The sequence below is a fragment of the Ambystoma mexicanum genome, chromosome 12, assembly GCF_040938575.1.
Source record: "Ambystoma mexicanum isolate Mex_15411 chromosome 12, UKY_AmexF1_1, whole genome shotgun sequence".
NCBI lineage: Eukaryota > Metazoa > Chordata > Amphibia > Caudata > Ambystomatidae > Ambystoma > Ambystoma mexicanum.
In genome coordinates this window covers 52,025,276-52,045,067 of record NC_090936.1, presented here as the reverse complement: position 1 = coordinate 52,045,067, position 19,792 = coordinate 52,025,276, and the positions used below count along the sequence as shown (strand labels likewise).

At 46.9% G+C, this 19,792-nt stretch overlaps 1 protein-coding gene across 1 annotated transcript in view; it reads right to left on the bottom strand.

Moving 5' to 3' along the window:
* CFTR (CF transmembrane conductance regulator) overlaps positions 1 to 19,792 on the bottom strand; it is a 1,072,657-nt gene that overhangs the window by 539,829 nt on the left and 513,036 nt on the right. Inside the window, exon 11 of the mRNA XM_069627944.1 lies at positions 9,922 to 10,113. Coding sequence (XP_069484045.1) covers positions 9,922 to 10,113 — 192 coding nt within the window. The remainder of the gene's footprint in view (positions 1 to 9,921; positions 10,114 to 19,792) is intronic.

Sequence of the window (19,792 nt, the reverse complement as noted above, 5' to 3'; positions counted from 1 at the left end):
TAAGGATTTCCAAGGAGGGAGAAACGTTCTCCCCTTACCCACTTCAACTGAACTTTTGAAGTGATCTGCTGTTCAAAATTTCCTGCCTGCTACTTGGGCACTGGTACCCAGGACTCTACCTGCTGATGTGTCAAACCTTCAACATCTGTAGGTTGGAAGGGCAGAAGACAAACTTACCTTTCATTTGGATAAGGTTCAGGGTCTCACAGCGCACCAAGGGCCCTCAGTTGGAAAGCATGAATGCTTCTGGACAATGGTATACAGGACTCTTCTTGCTGACGTGGTAGACCTGAAAGTGTACCTGTAAAATGTTCTGGCTGCTAAGGGCAAAAGGCAGGGTCACCTTTCCTCAGAGAACCAGGCAAGGGTCTCACATCACCCCAAGAAAATCACCAAAGTACCCAACAATGGCACTGTCTTCCTGACCATGTTCTGTGGGCCCTAGTGTCAATTAAGACCCCACATATTTAAAGAGATATTCATAAACCTGAACATTATTACAAAGACTCATTTACTGCCTACCCCTGCCTTTATACCCAGAATGCCCCATTTCACGAAATGTCTGCATTCCATTACAGGGTTGTGTTGCTAGTGTTTTTAATATTTTTTGCCTTTTTAGTGTGATGAAATTATCATATTCTATAAAACCTTGATTGGATATTTCCTTTATTTTGGTCTCACAGTATTACTTTTTGGACGCTTCCATGCTGGCTCACACCTTCTTGAAGAGTCTATCCTACCCTCGGCCCATGCTACCTTAAAGAGGTGAAGGAGGTATACCTTCAATGTTGTCCCTGTTTCACCTTTTTGACTGGGAACAATGCTGGCTTAATAATGGTGGGGGGCTAATTAGGAGCTTAGAAACCACTACTTGGGGGGGGGGGGCGCTGTTGAGCGCTGACAAGATGGCTGCTTAATCGAAAGGCTCTGCAGCCTGCGATCGCCCCATAGCGGATATATATCCTTCCCTGGCACAAGTACATTTCTGAGGTGATTACAGGGCATTCCACAGGGATAAGACTTGCGTATGACCAGCCTGGACCTTTACCTGCGCCTTGTTCTGAGCCATCACTTCACAGCTTGGAAGGCCTTCGTCCTTCATCAGCGATCTGCCTGCTGCGCGTGATACGGCCCTGCTGGATTTTGGACTGCCGCTACAGTGGAGCCGTACATCCAGAGACGTCTTGGGCCAAGTCTCTCCCTCCCGGGGCACGGTGTGTGGCGGCTGCTGTGGGGACACTTGGGTGTGCCTGGCAACATGCAGTTGCCATCCGGAAGGATGTGGCTGGTTTCCGGAGCGGTGGAGACTCCAGCATTGTTTATATATACACTGCGACATTGATCTTGGACATCCCGGCTGTTGCGCTACCTGGTGGCATGCGGCTAGGGACCTGTCTGAAGCTCACTAACGCTACCCGTGGCACTCCATGTGCGGGTGCGTTTAATAACATCCCTATCGGCCAGCGCCTACTGTTGCCGTTGGGGTCGCTGAACCGTTGTGTGTATTGCTGGAGGTGAGCCCTGGCAGCCTACTACACTAGAGCAGGATGCTCCATCTGACTGTCTGCAAAGGATTTGTGTATGCCTGTGAGGGGTAGCATACCTGTTTCCTGCTCCAGGAGCCGTTTTTGCTGAGGGCCTTGGCTGGGTGTGGTCTTTATGCTGGCTGAGGGAGCCCTATTGAATTGGAAGCAGACCAACCCTGTTGAGGTCCACGGTGCATAACAACTGCTGATCTAATATACTTAGCCTCACACACGTCATCCCAGGTCCAGTTCATAGAGTGGGGATCTTTGTGCATCTGCCTCGATCACTGGACATTAAGCTGCAACCTCAGCCTCTGACCACCTAGACCATGTCCAACTGCACTCAGCACAACATCCATGGATACTACTTACCCCACACTATGTCACTTTTCACTGCCCACATTGCCTGTGGTCGTCGCCTCCGGTACATACGATTCTCACCACTGATCTGCTCGGCTTCCCCCATTTGCCGCCGGCACGCATGTCACCATCTCTGATCGCTACGTGTGTTGGGCCCATTGTTCTCTACTACCGGATTGCGCTAGATCACCAAACACTACCACCTTGCTGTGCCCACCAGCTCTGTGCTGCTGTTGGGCATCTCTTCCTGGACTGTGGCAGTGGCTCATAACCCCACTTCGGGCATATCCTCTGATCATAACCTCCCCTCCTACCGCTCCTAGCAATCCTATTGCCATATATTTCTCAACAACCTCCTCACCTCTGGCACTGTTTTGCCGCTACGACCAAAGGGGGAGGCAAGAAGCAAAGCACCATGAGCATGTTTGCCAAAACCTAGCCCAGAGAACCTGGAGGTCCCGATGAGTCAGCGTTGGGCTCAGCCCCTCTTAGCTGAGGAGAGTCCACCGAGATGCAGAAATTGATGGACTACATGCCAGAGGGATTTACAACCCTCAACACCAAGTTAGATGACATGAGTGGAACAATCAGCACAATTAAAGCCCAGATGGAGAAGACAGACACTCGGATAACCAGTGTCGAGGCCAGAGTAGGAGTGACGGAGGACAATGTCATGGCACTCGGGACCAACCTTACCACGCTTACCAGGCAGGTGCAGGGGATTAGCAAGAAGAATGAGGATTTAGAGATGAGGTCCCGGTGTAACAATGTACGTATTGTCGGCATTCCCGAAGATAACATGGAAGACTTTCTGGAGCGTACTCTTGTCAGGTGAGGACAAAGGCAGCGAATATGGAAAGGGAAATGAGCACAAAATCACACAGTGAATAGCTTTGAATCAAACAACATGCACACAGGAACCAAGACTCATGTATACTGAAACCCAGGAGTGTAAATAGAGTGTGACAACAATACAAATATATGAAAAGGGATGTTGGGTAAGCACTTAGAAAATCCTTATGACTGCAAGGAAAGTCGGCAAGCTCGTAACGGACAATTGCTGTTACTGGGACTGACAGCGCTAAGCCCACGTAGAGGGCAAGCAGCGACAGGATCTGTGAGCTAACACTCTTGATGGTATTGAATAAGGGAACTTAAAAGCAGTACTCACGAGGCCGAGAAATAGCACTTGAATGTCAGCAAGCCCACAAACCCTGTTGATCAAACAGGGACCCAGAAAGACTATGACAGCAATGGGAGGATAACAAAATACATAAGACTCAAGACAAGGGGCTAGTAGGAATAGTGATTACAGAATAGTGAGGAAAACCTAAGCATTCACACAGGAGCTAGCTACAACAGCACACCACACCTAATAATCAATGGGAATTAAATGCAGAAGTGCAATGGAAACATGGAATGGATTCCAAGAGAAAGTAAAGGAGCAGGAGCAGGGAAAACAAAATTACAAAGACAAACTTCCCCACCCATCCAAGGAAAAAGAGAGGAAGCTAAATCTATAAAGAGGAAAGACTAAAGCATCAAGGTTTACAGCAGCAAAGAACAAAGTCAAAGAAGAATAGAACACAAGCAAACTGGGCTGCACCAAAAGGACTGAGAAATGCTGCCTGTAAAAAGAGGAATACAGAAAGGGAAACTAGGAAGCAGAGATCAATTAAGCACATAAATTCGAAATCCAGGGATAAGGAACAAGGAATAGAAACTTGGAACTAGGCACAAAGCTAAGAACCAGGAACAAGGGACCAGTCACAAACGGGAACACTGCATCATTGACCAGCGCTGGACTGAAGCAAACTGAGGCTTTTAAAGCTGCTTAACGAGCACACGCCTCAGGTGTGCTGCTTGCTGCACCTGCAGCCACAGGTGTTGCCTATCCTCCACCCAACCTTGTCCTGCAAGGGTGGAGATGAAGCAGTGGGTCAGGCATTCTGGGAAGCATAGTCATTTGATTAAAGAAGCATGCTGGCTGCCAAAAACCTGGAATGGATCCGGAAGGGAAGTAGCTTGGAAAATAAGGATTTAGGGCTCCCAATTCATTACAACACTGTAGCATAAGGTTCGGAGGAAAAGTCCAGTAGGGAATAAAACCCAAATCATGCCCCCAAGAGGTGGGAACGGGAGCGAAGGGAGCGAGTTGTGACAACTCTTCTTTCCTTACTAGATGGTCCCAAGCTGTCGCCTCACTTTGCGATAGAACAGGCCTACTGCTCACCAATGATGAAACCCAAGACGGGGCCCCCCCTCGACCGATCATCACCAGAGTCTTAAATTACTGAGATGGAGATGCACTGCTGCGCGCGGCAAGTGCTAAGGGGGAAATACTACGCTTCATCTCTACGCTGACTTCTCGCCAGGCTTTGAATTGAATATTCCGGGAAGGTTTTCTTCTTCACTATATCAGAAGAAGCAATGAAATTCATTGATCCTCATTTTTCCAGATGACATTGCCTTGTACAGAAGCTATAGTCCTGTAGCTGAAATATGTCATCTTCTCCTTACCTGGCACGGCTCAGTTTGTCGCCCCTCACATGGTCTGGCATCGTCACTATTTTACTGTTTACTGCCTAAGTGATCCCTCTATTATGTGCCTTAGTTTTATTCAAACTGTGCCTTAGTTTTATTCAAACTGTTCTGCTGTATTGTGAGGTGAGGTGCAAGGCGTGAACAGCCCCCCCCATGCTAAATTGCAATGTTTTTTGTTATAGTTGGTAAAGGGTTATCATTCCCCAGATTGGGAGGGGTGTGAGGGTGGTGGGTGGTCGGTTTGGTAACAGGTTTCAGAAAATGCTTTATGTTGATGGCTGGGATATCGGACTGTGGAAATGTCTTGTGATACTAGTTACGGGGTACCATGGCGCGGGTCCTGGTTTTTCCACTTGCAAAAATTTGAGTATGGCTGATACGAAAAGATGCATGAGCTGTAACGTCAGGGGTCTGAGCAATTACTCTAAGATGAGTAAACTGCAGTTATATGTGGAGCTGCATAAGACTCCTGTCCTCTTTTTACAAGAAGCACACTCATAGGTGACGGGTTGGGAGAAGTTTGCTCAAAGTTGGGGCGCACAACGCTTCTGCACGCAATATTCTACCCAAAGCCGTGGAGTGATGACCTTAATTCACAGATCACTTCAATACATACCGCAAAATACACATATTGATCTTCTGGGTCGCTGCGTGTTGTTGCACGGGACATTGACGGAGGTTGAGGCGGTGATGCTTAATATATATGGTCCCAACACTGGCGAGCCTGAGTTTTATGCACAGCTGATGGACATGCTAAGCAGATGTCCCCTGGTCCCGATCCTCTGCGGTGGGGGGGGGGAATTTAATACTATTCTTGATCTCAAATTAGACAGATCTGGTAACAGGGCCCGACTGTTGACTAGAGCTGCCCGTACTGTCCTAGATGAGATGGCTGGTCTCGGGGCAGTGGATGCATGGCGATTATTACACCCTCAGTCCTGGGGCTACTCATTTTATTCAACTGTGCATGATTCACACGCTAGGATAGATCTGTGGTTAATATCCAGGAAGTTCATCAACTGCACAGCTGACGCAGATATACTCCCATGGATATATTCGGACCACTCCCCAATCACACTATCCCTAACCTGGAATGAGCAGCAACCCCCTTGTCGCTCCTGAAGGTTAAATCCCCATTCACTAGTAGATTCAGTGTTCAGGTCCGAGCTGGGTGAATGTGTGATTGACTATTTTAATATTAATACTGGCACAGTAGACTTAGTAGCTACCCTGTAGGACGCTTTTAAAGCATACATCTGGGGTATAGCCATGCCAAAGAGGCAGGAATACTAAAGGCAATTCGTAGGAATATTCTTAAATGCGAGAACTCACTAAAGCAACTTGAAACAGCATATGCGCTAGACCCAGGGGCTACTACTCTTGGCGCTAATTAAGATGATATCAATGGCTTTAAAAAGGCTGCTTAGAAGGAACACACATTTTTTTTTATAACCCAGTGGCTGCTAGACAATATGGGGAGGGTGAACGGTCGGTGGTTACCCTGTTAGCAAGGTTGGCCCGACAGGAGGGAGGTGGGTGTCACAATCCTCTTATTGAAGACCCTGATGGTGAGTTAGTCCGCACGGCAAAGGACGTGAATGAAACGTTCTGTTCCTTTTATGCGACATTGTTAACCAGTTGTGATGAAGCCCCGGTTACTGACATGGGTTGCCACTATTTATTCTTTCCGATGAATGTAGAGACGTACTAGATTGTCCCATACAAATCTAAGAGATTGCCCGTGCCATTGATGCTCTACCCTCCGATAATGCCCCTGGCCCGGACGGGCTTTCCATTGACTTCTATAAAAGATACAAATCCCTTCTTGCCCCCCAATTAACTGCGTTGTGGGACAAGGCATGTGTTAAGAAGAAGGAATTACCCCCTATACTAAGGGAGGCAATAATAACGGTCCTTCTCAAGCCTGGCAAACCAGCCACGCAGTGTAGATCATATTGCCCATTATCATTGATAAACTGTGATGTTAACATTTCTGCCAAGGTGCATGCCCTCCGGCTGACCCCATATATAGCACTCTTTATACATGCTGATCAAACAGGTTTCGTTCCCGGCTGGTCCACGGCCCTTAACCTCCGACGGTTATTTAACGTCCTCTCCCAAATTGATCCAGGGGTGAGCGCTGTGGCGGCCATTCTAGATGTGCAGAAAGCATTTGATTCTGTATCTTGGCGGTTTCTCTGGATCGTGCTGCAAAGGTGCAATTTTGGGCCCCGCTTTGTGCCCTGGATACAGCTGCTCTATGCTAAACCTGTTGCCAGTGTACGCACCAATGGCCTACTCTCTACTCGGTTTGATATTGGCTGGGGAACTAGACAGGTATGCCCTTTGTCCCCACTTATCTTTGCGATTTTCATGAAGCCCTTTGCTGATCTACTACGACATAAACATGCGCACAGGGCGATACAGCTATCCGAGATTCCCAAAATTGTTTCCCTTTACGCAGCTGATGCGTTACTATACATAAGAGATCTGGAACGTAATATCCAACCCTTATACGGGATGTTTCTCATTTCGCATCTCTGTCAGGCCTTCAGGTTAATCTGCCTGAATCTTAGCTTTTTCCCCTGACTGAAACTACTTCAAGTCCTGCGGACCTCATGGGTTTCATGTGGGCCCCGGCTGAAATAAAATAACTTGGGGTCACGGTTACAAGGCGCCAAGACTCACCATACAAGCAAAGTTATGGGAATTATCTGCAACAACTCAGTCTAAAGCTGTGCTCTTGGGCGAAGCTGGCCATCACTTTACCTGGCAAGGTTCCCTACTCAAGATGGTGGTGTTGCCCCAACTACTTTATCGTTTCTCAAATGTCCCACTGTGGCCGGGCGTAGCACTGTTTTCTAAACTCAGGGCTGACATCAATAGTTTCTTGTGGCATTCTGGTGCGGTGAGGCTGAAGTGGTCTACTCTGGTGAGAACACAAAACCAGGGAGGCCTAGCGGCACCCGACTTTGAATTATACTGGCTTGCTGTGCAGGCTAAATATGCGGCATACTGGAAAGCAGAGAGCCCACCACTACCACATGTAAAAATCTAGTGACCTGCATGCAACAGGTTGCTGGGAGCTTAGCTCTCTATTCTTGCTCCTCCGCCGCCCTATGGAGAGATGCCGGCATACCCGGCCCGGCGGCCATCACTGCTCTGGCTTGGGACAAAAAATAGGAGGCGGACTGGCAGTCCCCGACGATTCCTCCAAAACCTCCCCCAAATAAGTAAGACTGCGGTGGCCAAGTGGTCAGCTGCGGGTAACTCTACCCTTGTTTAGGTATACGAACAGGGCTCATTTGTTAACTCGTCTGTACTCTGGGGGTGGTTGGGTGGGCTCCCATCTAGTTGGCTGCATTATGCTGGGTTGAGACGTATGGTCAAGAAACTATGGCCTGAATTCCCTACACAGCCCTCAGATGAACCCACACTGACTCTGGTGACGGGTACAGCTGTTCCTCCTGGTGTAGTCTCTAAACTGTACAAATTGCTTCAGGGACGGTGTAATAAACCCCTTATTAAACTTCAAGTGGGTTGGGGGAGAGATCTCGGAACCGAGATTACTAATGAGGAATGGGCTGATATATGTGGTTGCACGCGTGAAGTGTCTTTGAATGCAAAGTTTCGCCTGATACACTTTAAAGTATTGCACAGGTTCCATTACACCCCTGCCAGATTGCACATCATGTCTCAGGATCACTCACCTCTATGCCCCAGATGACACTCTGATGACGCAGGTTACCTCTACATGGTTTGGGCCTGCCCAAAATGATCCGAGTATTGGGTTAAGGTATGTGCAGCCATATCAGCGATGCTTGAGCAATCTATAGACCCGCCCCCCATGAATTGCTTATTCCACGAGTTTACATGGATTCAAAGGGGTGGCCGCAGACTGGCTAGCCTGTGTATGACTTTAGCAATGCGATGTATACTATTGATGTGGCTACGGTATAGAGTACCCACTATTGACCAATGGCTTTGTGCTGTCACTTGGGCTGCTGACACAGAGGAGTGCTGGATATCCCTGAAGCCATCTAGCTGCAGACCCCGGGATATATGACCTCCCTTCCGGACCTACCTGCAAACATTGGCAGATGCGGGTGGAGAAGATGCTGATATATCTATGCCTACAACTATATCTGACTCTATGGGTGTTGAGTGAACTAATCTGTCCCTTAGAAACAGAGACTGTATCCGAGGAAATATTGTTTGTAATACACACACAAACTTACGGTTTACGAACCGTGCTACCCTATGTATTGTTGTTCTGATTGTCCCTTGCTGTCTTGTTTAGGTAATAATAAATACAGGTTTAAAAAAAACACTACTCATCTCTGTACTCCTACAGAGCAGTAGTTTGTCACATGTTGACAAATGACTCAAGACTGGACCGGAAGGCCATGGATAATTTTGCAATAAAAAAGAGCTTCGACTTATCAAAGGTCTTTACAAATTCGACCACATCAGCCCGACCCTCATCGAGCTGAACTGGCTCCCATTGAAAGTACGTATCATCTTCAAATTCTGCTGCATCATCACTAAGGCTGTCTTCCTGAAGTCATCAAGCTACCTCACTGAGAATCTCAGCATCTCCAGAGGCCTACGACCCACCAGAAGTAAGGACTTGTGCAGACTAGAACTCCACTGGTGCAGTAAGGAAAGAACCAGAAGAAAGGTCTTTTCTGTCTATGCTCCCAGACTCTGCAACCTCCTCCCCATCAATAACAGACTTGCCCCATCACTTATAGATTTCAGGAAGATGATGAAGACCCTCCTCTTCAAGGAATGGCTCCTCCCTAATACATATGGCGACACACCCTCCACTTCCTACATGACCTAAGGCTGGGTGATCTGCTCCCCACTGTTTCCTCACCGGATTGCTTTTATATTCCCTGCTGCCAAATTGCTCACCCTCTTGTTCGCAGCCCTCTCCTTTATGTCTCTGCTTCCCTCAGCGTGCCCATCCCCCTATGTCTTGTAAAGATCTCTGTTGCTTCCTGACGCTGAGTCCACGCTTAATAAACACGCTAATAATATCAAACTTCCCTGATTAAACAATTAGTTGTTTTACTTTCTACCCGCAAACGATATGAAAGAAACTAAACTGTTATCCACACACAAACACAATTTCGCACCGCTGTGTGACACCACACTGGGCCAACACAGACCATCCCACAACCTCATACCTTTCATAGAAAATACATGAATGCATGCTCAAAAGTGAAGTCTGTGGGTCATTGTTTTTGGAGACCCAGTGTCCCTCACCAAACCCATCCCAAGGTAGTAAAAACAACCTCCACCAACTGCCACTGCAAGGAACGTACAAGCGTTCAAGCAAACTTCTTGTTCCTTCCGATGCAGCCAGTTCACCACTGACCAGAGTTGATGCACTGTAGCTTCTAGTAACATGCAGCATTTAAATCAATCGATTAGTGCATGTAGAAGATAGTCACATTTTCTTGAGCAGATGCTGTGTATGACTGACCTCTTCCAGTTGGCAGGCTTTGATGACACTCTTGTATCGATATTCATCATAGGAAACACCAAAGATGACATTCTCTTTGATTGTTCCGGGCATGATCCACGAGACTTGTGGGGAAAACGAGATTCTGCCGCTGTGCTTGATTTTACCCGCAGAGGGTTCCAGCTCGCCCATGATCATCATCAGTAGAGAGGTCTGCAAACAGAACATTTTCAGAGTCATTTAACATGCCTGTGTATATACCTTTACATATAATAGAGGGGCTCAAAATCCAAACGAGCTAATCAAGCTTTCTCCTGTATTGCCCCAAAATGGTTCATCTCTCTACCACCCAAAGTATCTGACCCTCCGCCTTTCTTTTTCTCTTTTCCATGGTGGTGAAAATCAATGTGCTCAAGATCACTTGCTAATAAACACTAAGTAATTGGGGGGGGGGAATAGCTCAGGGGCAACGCGTTTGTCCTGAAAGCAAGACAACGGAGAGCAGCATAGGCTCGAATCCCGGTCTGCGCTCAGAAACTGCTCTCTGGTATTGAGCGCATTATAAAAGGTAATTTAAGTAACCTAGTTATTATCCTTTTTCACAGACGAAGCTACAGCTTTTTAGCTATATACAGCGCCCACCCCATTAGAAATGTCTATACTATTTGTATGTTCTCAAATTGTTATTAATACATCACTTTTCTACCACTCAGTAGCACTGCAATATATATAGTTTTTAAAAACAAAGTACATAGAAATGTGTTATTTTATAGGGCTAAATATATAAATATGAAGGAAAAATACTAAATATTCACCTCAAAAACAGATGATGTTGCGGGACAGAATAAATGTTTTTCCTGACATGGGTGACTAAGAGCTTTCACTGAGCGCATGGTACCAAAATCATGTCAACTCACACACTCCACTGTATAGAAGAACACATTGTTACAAGCTAAGGAACTATACCAGAAATACACATACGTGAATTGCATTGACTGGAACATGATGGCATCTGCATAACATTATGACAGAATCTCTTAAGCCAACAGCACTGTGTGTCAATCTACGAGAGTACATTTGAAATTCGAACTCGTTCCCAGCCTGAGCAGCCAACACCACACAGTCTGGCATATATTACAGCATGGGTGTTCAACCATTGGCACACCAGGTTTTCTGGACTAAAACTCCCATCTGTACCACCCAGCATACTGAAAGGTGAGAGATTGTGGGTGACATAGCCAAAAACATCTGGAGGCACCAGGTTGCTGATTCCTACATTAGAGAATCACAACTAACAAGCAAAATCTAGCGAGGCAATGGCAGGCCAGAAGGCAATAAAGAGGCTACATGAAACCTGTTAAGGAGGGGAGACTGGGGACAGACAGCAGGCCACCTGATAGGGTAGTACCTTACCGAATTTGTTACAGCTGGCATCACAAGATTACTTATTAGTAATCTCATTACTATCAGTCCTTCTCTTCCTTGTTCCAGTCCTAACCATTTGAGGCATAGGCCTATCAAAACAGAAAACGCCTCCCAGGGAGGGCTGAACAGATGCTTTGTAAGCCATATTGTTGACAGCTTTATTTCACTTGCTCGGGTTAGCAGTTGTTGGTTGAAAACCAGCCCACCCCTGGCAGAATGTGACAAACAGTACCTTGAACTGTCTGTAGCCAGCAGTTCTGCCAGGGACAGTGGTATCACACTACCAAAATGTAGAGTATTTGGATTAGCAGCCTTAGTCTCCCCTGAAAACCTCATGTGGATGGAAATCTGAAATAGTCTTAGGAGGGAAGGGGGCGGTGGAGGGCTAGACCATCAGGAGCGAACCACATGTAGGGTTCAGAGGAAACCAAGGCCCCTATACCTTCCAAGCAGCAGGAAGAGACCATCACCACCAAAAACTACTACAGGCCACCTATGTAATGTTGTAGCTTCATTGCCTGCCCAGTCAATTGCATTGTATTGGCATTACATATTTGGTTACTGTTCACCGGCCTAACCTACCGTGCCTGCTTTGACTGCCCTGATTGCCCCACCTGAGTGCTGCTCTTACACACATAGTGACCTATCTCCATGTCCACCTTCACTAACAATTAGAGTGCCTAAGATCACCCAAAATATGCGCATTCCAAGGAGCCCTTTGCCCCTTCTCACTACTGTGATACCCATAGCATATATTTTGATTACACTGGTCAAATACCACCACTGTAACCGGACCTTACCATGGACTTCGTACCTTGTCCTACAAAAGAACATAGGCCTATCAAACATAGTTTACCAGACTCCCCATTTAAGTCATACCCATGTATTTAACCTGATAGAAATGAAAGATTACGATCTAGACTTTCCAAACTCCACGACCCTCCAGCGAGAACTCTTTCCCCCAGCAACAAAAGATTGCCCCCCTACATGTTACTCCCATCCCTAAAACTAAAGATCGACCCAAACTCTGTGCCCCAGATCCTACTTCCCCCAATTCCCAAACCTCTCTAGGTTCATCAGCTCTAACTCAAGCCAGTAAAACCCTCAAGGGTGCTCTCATAAATGCTAGATCTATGGTTGCCCACACTACTGAAATAGCAGATATTATACAGGCAGAAAACCTTGATTTCTTAGCGATCACTTAATCCTGGCTCCATGCTGCGGCAGGTCCAGCCCTTTCTCTAGCTATCCCCCTGGGATATATGCTCTTAAGAGCAGATAGAGCGGACAGTCGAGGAGGAGGTATCACACTCCTTGCTAGAGACAATCTACCGATTAGACTAGTGCCGTGCCCAGACACTAACTCATGCGAGAACCTGACTGCCAAACTTAACATAAATAACTCCCAGAAATGTATGATCCACCTAATATATAGACCCCCTGGCCCTATCAGAACCTTCGAAGATGACCTATCCAACATTGCCTCTAATAATCTTAAACATTCCTCCCAAGTCCTACTATTAGGGGACCTCAATCTAGGTTACAATGACCCTAAGGACGCACATGCAACCAGTGTGGCAAACATACTAATAGAATAAGGCTTCTCTCAAAAAGTACTACTCCCCTCTCACACCAAAGGAAGAACCCTGGACTGGGCAGCAGACCACAAGTGCAATGTCACTATCTCCTCCATATCCCCTCAGATATGGTCGGACCATCACCTGATAACTTTCACTCTAGTCACGGACAAACCCATATCTACACCAGCACCCTCTGCACTACCCATTCCCACTCGGAATAAAAAGAATATTACCTGCGACAACCTACTCCCGATCATCCTACCCACACTTAATGCCATCCCAGATAACCTGGGACCTAATGCCTTGGTCAGGGAATATAATCATATTATGACTACTTCCTTAGACGCCATTGCACCACTCAAACTTAGACAAAGCAACCCCAAAGCACACCTCAACTCCTGGTACATACCACACCTGAAAGCACTACGTGCCAAAAAATGGTTATGTGCTACATCCTGGAAAACGCTCCCATCTGAGGAAAACAAGACTAATCTCAGCGCTATAACAACACTATACAAAAATGAAATTCTACTAACCAAACATGAATCCTATAATGCCAGAATCACCCAAGCCAACTCTAGCACTAAAGAACTTTTTATTATCCTTAAAGGGCTGGAAGCCCCTATCCCTGTGCCAGACAACTGCACCAAGGACAAACACTGGTGCTCGAGTACCCAGCAAGCATTGGCCAACAAAGTCACAACCCTACAAGCAAAAATTGCTAACAAAAAAGCCTCACTAAACAATACCACGCCCATCAGAACTTTACCAGACCCCCCTAACAATAGAGTCAAACTACCTAGATTCAAGTTTTGCAAGGTTACCATAATTGAAACTGAAAAAACCATACTATCTCTCAAACCCTCCAATTGTCAGGGAGACCCATGCCCTGCGCAACTGATAAAGGATGCAGCTAGAGAACTGTCACCTTTTAGTACAAAACTTATCAATGCATCATTTGCATCCAATACCATCCCGTCTGACCTTAAAGAATCTTGGGTGCTCCCACTCTTTAGACCCCCTAATCGCTACCAACTGCCGACCTATCACGGAACAGAAACTGCCTTAATAGATCTGAAGGCCCAGATACATGAACTGAGGGACAGAGGAGACTCAGCCCTTCTTCTACTCTTGGACCTATCAGCCACTTTTGACTTTGTTGATCACCATGTCCTATGCAGTCTTCTGGATTCGGCAGCACATTTTTCTACTGAAGCCATAGCCTGGATACAATCTTTTCTCAGTGAACGCACCATGAGTCTTCTCACCCACGGCCGCAGCCGACCCTATCCCCATCACAGATAGTGTGGTGTACCTCAGGGATCCTGCGTCTCACCGACCCTCTACAACATCTTCACTAAGCCCCTTTTTGATGATCTGGATCATCTGGGTATCACCTACACTAACTATGCAGATGATACACAGATCCTCCTACCTCTTACTGGTGATTATGAAAAGGATTTGGCCTTGGTGAACAAGATTTATCTCATCATCCAGGCATGGATGGCCACCCATGGACTATGCCTGAATGATGATAAGACTGAGATCATCATCCTGGGCACCTCATCTTCCCTCAAAAAACCGATTCCTCAATACTCAGCCTTTAACATTGACCAAAACATCATCTCAGTTGCCAAGGAAGTTAAAACCCTGGGGTTGTACTTGGACTCCACCCTCTCCCTTAACAAACAGGTTAATGCCATGTCTTCTGCTACATCCTATGCTTGCAAATTCATACGCGCCGGTAAAGCCTTCCTTTCCAACTAAAGCTGTATTACCCTTGCTAGAGCACTCATTCTATCAAAGTTAGACTATTTTAACGCCATGTACATAGGTGCAAACAAACAAATCACTAAGAAGATCCAATTTCTGCAAAATAACGCTCTCAGAGCTGCACTAGGTATTGCTAGGAGAGAACACATTTCCGAGACGAGAAGAGCCATTAACTGGCTATCCACTGTCGACAAAATCAAACTAAAAGTGGTCTCGCTCCCTCATAAATGTATCAACAATGTAGCTCCCTTTTACCTCTCGGACAGAAGCAGCATGAAAACCACGACAAGAACCAGACTCTCCAATACAAACAGCCTACTAACTCCCAGATTCAAACTATCCAGAGTGGGAGGCAGCAGCTTCCAGGTCAAGGCACCCCAGCTCTGGAACTCTCTTCCCTCCTCTATTAGACTGGAGCAGTCCTACCAAAAATTCCGACTCAGGACAATGAAGTGGCTTAAAGACTCTGACCGGTAGTGGTCCTGCTTGTCGCCTTATGTCACACGTGTCTGCCTTTACGTCAGCCCATCCTTGTACATACACTGTATTATGTAATTGTGCTAATTTCTTCATGTAACCATACCGAATGTATTCTTTTCTCCTAAATGTAACTAAGCTTTGAGTGTCTTGCATAATGTTTATATTCTCTGTGCAATGTATATATTTTCTTCTTATTTGTGTAACTAAGTTTCGAGTAATCTTTGCAATGCGTATGTATACCCTTGGGTCTGGTGCGCTATACAAATAATAAAACAAACAAACAAACAAACAAACAAACAAACAAACAAACAGGGGGAGGCACAGTCACCACTCTATGAACCAGGGGAAGATCCCATGGAGGAAAAGTGGACCAGACCCTGGAACAAGATATACAATCTCTATCCCTCTAAGAAGATAGGAGGGCAAAGCCTCAACCAGGCTCCCGTAACACACTCAGCTCCGACAGCTGGGCCCTAAGTGTAGAGGGTGCCAGCCCCCGACTGAACACTTGAACAGAGTCACATGTAAAGGAATGCATGTTAGATTTGAGATACAAGGAGGAATAAGAATGCCAGCGTCTTGCAAAAGCCTTCAGTGTGATAGGAGACCTGCAACTTTGTACAGCCAGATCCAGACTAGGAGAAAGACTCTCAATCTCCAGCCCAAGTTGGTCCGCATGACAGTCGTTTGGAGCAGGACTCAGGAAGGGCCTTGTAAAGGGGCTGTCTGAGGGGCTGGGCCGAAGATGGAAGGCAGGTGGCTCTGAGTGTAGGTGAGTGAGGAGAGGGAACCATGGCGCCAATCCGGGGCTATCGCCACCATCCGGGCCCCTGTTCATTTTTGCTCACAGCAGGACCCTTTGAGGAAAGAGAAAGGCTGGACACACTAGACTCCACAGGGACTGATCAGCTTACTATGAATCGAGGGCGCTCTAGTACCGGCGTGGAAATGTTCCGGCATGGCAGAAACAGAAAGAGGCAAATAAACAATAAATGCTTACCACAAAGAAGAATAGCTGTCAGGAGACTGGAAATCCAGAAGGAATGGTTGTAAAAGAGGGCTCTAGTACCCTCGCCTCAGGGCAGGGGTGACTTCCTGGGAGGGGCGGTTTGTCATTGGAGAATAAAACTGAGGTTGGGTGGCTCGGGAGACAGAGCCTCAGGCTGTGAGGATGGGAGTCAGGTGGGAGGAGGTTTTGGAGATAATGTCTTTAAGCAGTTCTTGTTAGTAGTGTGATTTGTTCCGATTGATAACTACAACCATCAGCCTCAGCAGACAGTTTAAACCACACAAGCCCAGAAAATTGCAGCAAGATGCTGAAAGATTCTTCAGTGATTGTTTTTTTTAATTGTTTCTCTGTTACCCTAATTTACATACTTTGTAGAGGTCCATATGTATATTGGCAGTGAGAAATCCCTAGTAAATATGCGGTTGAAGCCAGAAAGATAGCTAAGCAAGCTAACCGCTCACCTCAGATAAGTGGCCAGCAAGCAGTTCACTAGTTCGAATTCCAGCTGGGGTGACTTAACCCTTCGTCCTTCTGATGATGAATATATGTATTAGGAGTTATGAAGGGTGATTATTGCTTTCTCTAGGATGAAGTAGGATTGTGTTCTCACAGTAAATAACTCCAAAATTATGGAAGATAATTAGCACAATTGGGGTGCTCTTCAAAGTTCTCTTCAAAGAAATAAAAATGTAAGCCTCCAACTTAGCCAAAGCAACTAAAATCCATCTAACTGCTTGAGTGCAAGCCACCTGCACCGCCAGAAGAAAAGGCCCTTATAGAAAGGCCCAAATGTTGTTTACTATGGCTACCACTGGAATACTATGAATTACATTAAACATAGAAGAACAATATCAGTTTGATTCCGACTATCAAATGGGACATATATTACCTCCATCACCCACTATAAGAATTCACTCCCGCTTCCTTAATGAGATCTACTTGAGTATAGATTCCCAATCCTCGTAGATTGAATTGAAACATCAAAGGGAAAGGACCACATGTAACTAAGTGCAAAACTGGGAGTGGAAGACGTTATCCTAATGCCCCGGAATCATTAGGCAGCGGGACTCTGAGGTTTGAGCGGAATGATCATAAGGGACACAAAGGGGCTCATTCTGACCGTCGGGTATGGACTAACCGGAGAGCCCAACCCATACTCTGTCAAATGTATGTGCCGCCTACTACCATTCTGATTGTGCTCCACACCCGTTAGAGATGAATCAGTGACTTTGTGTGATCCCTGCAAGGGCTACGGCTGCTGCATCATCTCCATTTCCACTGGAACATGCATGCCGGGGGAATGACTCTCTTCACCTGGCTTGTAGTTCCAACACCTTGTACACTTGACTTTCTGGACCAGGAGAATGGCTTCCTTCAGATTTTACTGGTTTGCACTCCAATGTATTTCACAACAAGGCCAGGCGGAATGACTCCCTTCCCCGGCGTCTCTTCAGTATACTGTTCTTTTTCAACTTGGGTTTTACCTTGGCACTCTCTCACTGCAAAGTGACTTATCTCTGCCACTGCTGTGAGGATGGTTTCCACTGATGCTTGTTTTACTTATGCTGTGGTCCCAGACCCTTCTCTGATGGTCAGTGGGCTTATTTCGGCCACTGATTGATTGATTGATTGATTGGGAATTTATAACGCACTTAATACCGAGAGGTTTCTAAGCGCGGATCCGGGGATAGAACCTGTGTTGCTCTGTGTCGTCTTGCTTCCAGGGAGAGCACGTTGCCGCAGAGCTATCCTCCCAATACGGGATTATTTCCTCGGATGCTTGGTTCTCTTCTGTTGGGGTCCGAGACCCTTCTCTGGTGGTCAGTGGGCTTATTTCTGCCACTGGTCTGAGGAAGATTTCCTCAGATGTTTGGTTCTCTTCTGTTGGGGTCCCAGACCCCTCTCTGCTGGTCAGTGGGCTTATTTCGGCAACTGATATGCAGAAGATTTCCTTAGATGCTTTGGTTCTCTTCTGTTGGGGTCCCAGACCCCTCTCTGCTGGTCAGTGGGCTTATTTCGGCAACTGATATGCAGAAGATTTCCTTAGATGCTTTGGTTCTCTTCTGTTGGGGTCCCAGACCCCTCTCTGCTGGTCAGTGGGATTATCTCTTCCACTGCTATGAGGAGGCACTCCTCTGATGCACTCTTCACTCTGTTTAGGCTACCCGGCCCTTGATGGCCATCTGAAAGACTCTACGCTTCCGTCAGCATGAAGCGCAGACCTCTCTACTCTCCCCACATCCCTACTGGTCTGCCTGTGCTTCCCGTTATCTTCAGAGACTTGCTTGCATGGCGCCAGTTTCTAAAGGGGCTGGGGTCAGTCTCCTTCCCGCTTCCTGCAGCCGTCTGCTTCATTATTGCTTCTGTGGCAATTCCGCCTGTTGGGGCTCTTTGCAGTCTCAGCACCGTAGGGGGACTGCATGGTCCACCTCTTCCTGAAGGTTGTGCCACTGCCTCACCTGCTTTTAGCTGGGCTTGGTCCTGCCGATGCAGGTCCCTTCACAGACTCCCTCGGCCACTCGCCGGCTTACTTTGCAGAACTCTCCCCACAGGTTGAGTACAGACTTCTAAACTCCCGGGTTCTCCGATGAGGAAGGAAGACGCCAAGTCCTTCGTCTGTATGCACTTTATAGGCTTACTCTGCCCCAGCATAACCTCAACACCTGCTGTCAATGGCTTCTTGGTACGCCTCTGGCCTCCTGTGAGCCACCTCGTCTCAATATTAGCACTGTCAGGAATCCTCAGGTTTTGTGTACTCTTCTTCGTCCTAGTATTTTCTGTCTTGGCTGTACCCCAGGTAATGCAGAAATACATTGGTCTACTCTCAATATAGCGGTTTGAAATGGAGGAGGTGACTAAGGAAAGCGGGTTTGTGACGTTTAATGGTTTGTACCCCGGTGGGTCGTCCTTATCCCCGGAGGGGGAGTCCCTCCCCATGAGGTCCTCCCGCATTAAACTACCCATAGGGGGACTATTGGGTAGCGGCCACACCTCCCTAGCCTCATGGAAACACAGCCCCCCCATCTTGGGGGAGGTGACAATACTTTGTGAATCGTCACACCACTTCACCTTTCCTTTTGCTATACATGCCCTCTCATGCGTTCTTAACTTTGCTGGCTATGGGCTTGTTGGTAACCTGCACTTTTTTCTCCAGCTTTCCCAGTGGGATCTAAAGCTAACCTTCTTCCGATGTTTCCAGTCAGTCTTCTCCTGATGCCTTTGTGTAACTTTGTCCTGATATCTTCCAACCACCTACTCTTGGGGTAGCCAAGCAACTTCCACCTGATAACTCCAACTAAGCTCTTCCTGAGGTCTTAACCCAATATCCTCCTGATATCTTAACTAAACTTCCTCCTGATGTCTTCCACCAACTTCCTTGTACTCATTTCTCACCAAAATCTCCAGAGGACACCACAATATCCTTTTGCCTCAAACCAGCCTCCTTAAATGTCCTCAAATGGCTTCATGGTATGGTCCTGTGCCTTAGGGTGGTGTTTAAGTGTGGGTTAGTGAATCCTCCCCATACTGCCTCAGTGCCCATCATCCCTTAACTCTGGGTGGCACCCAGCCTGCCCTCTGGCCAACCTCATAGTTAGGGGTCTTCATCACAGGCCTCTTATGAGCA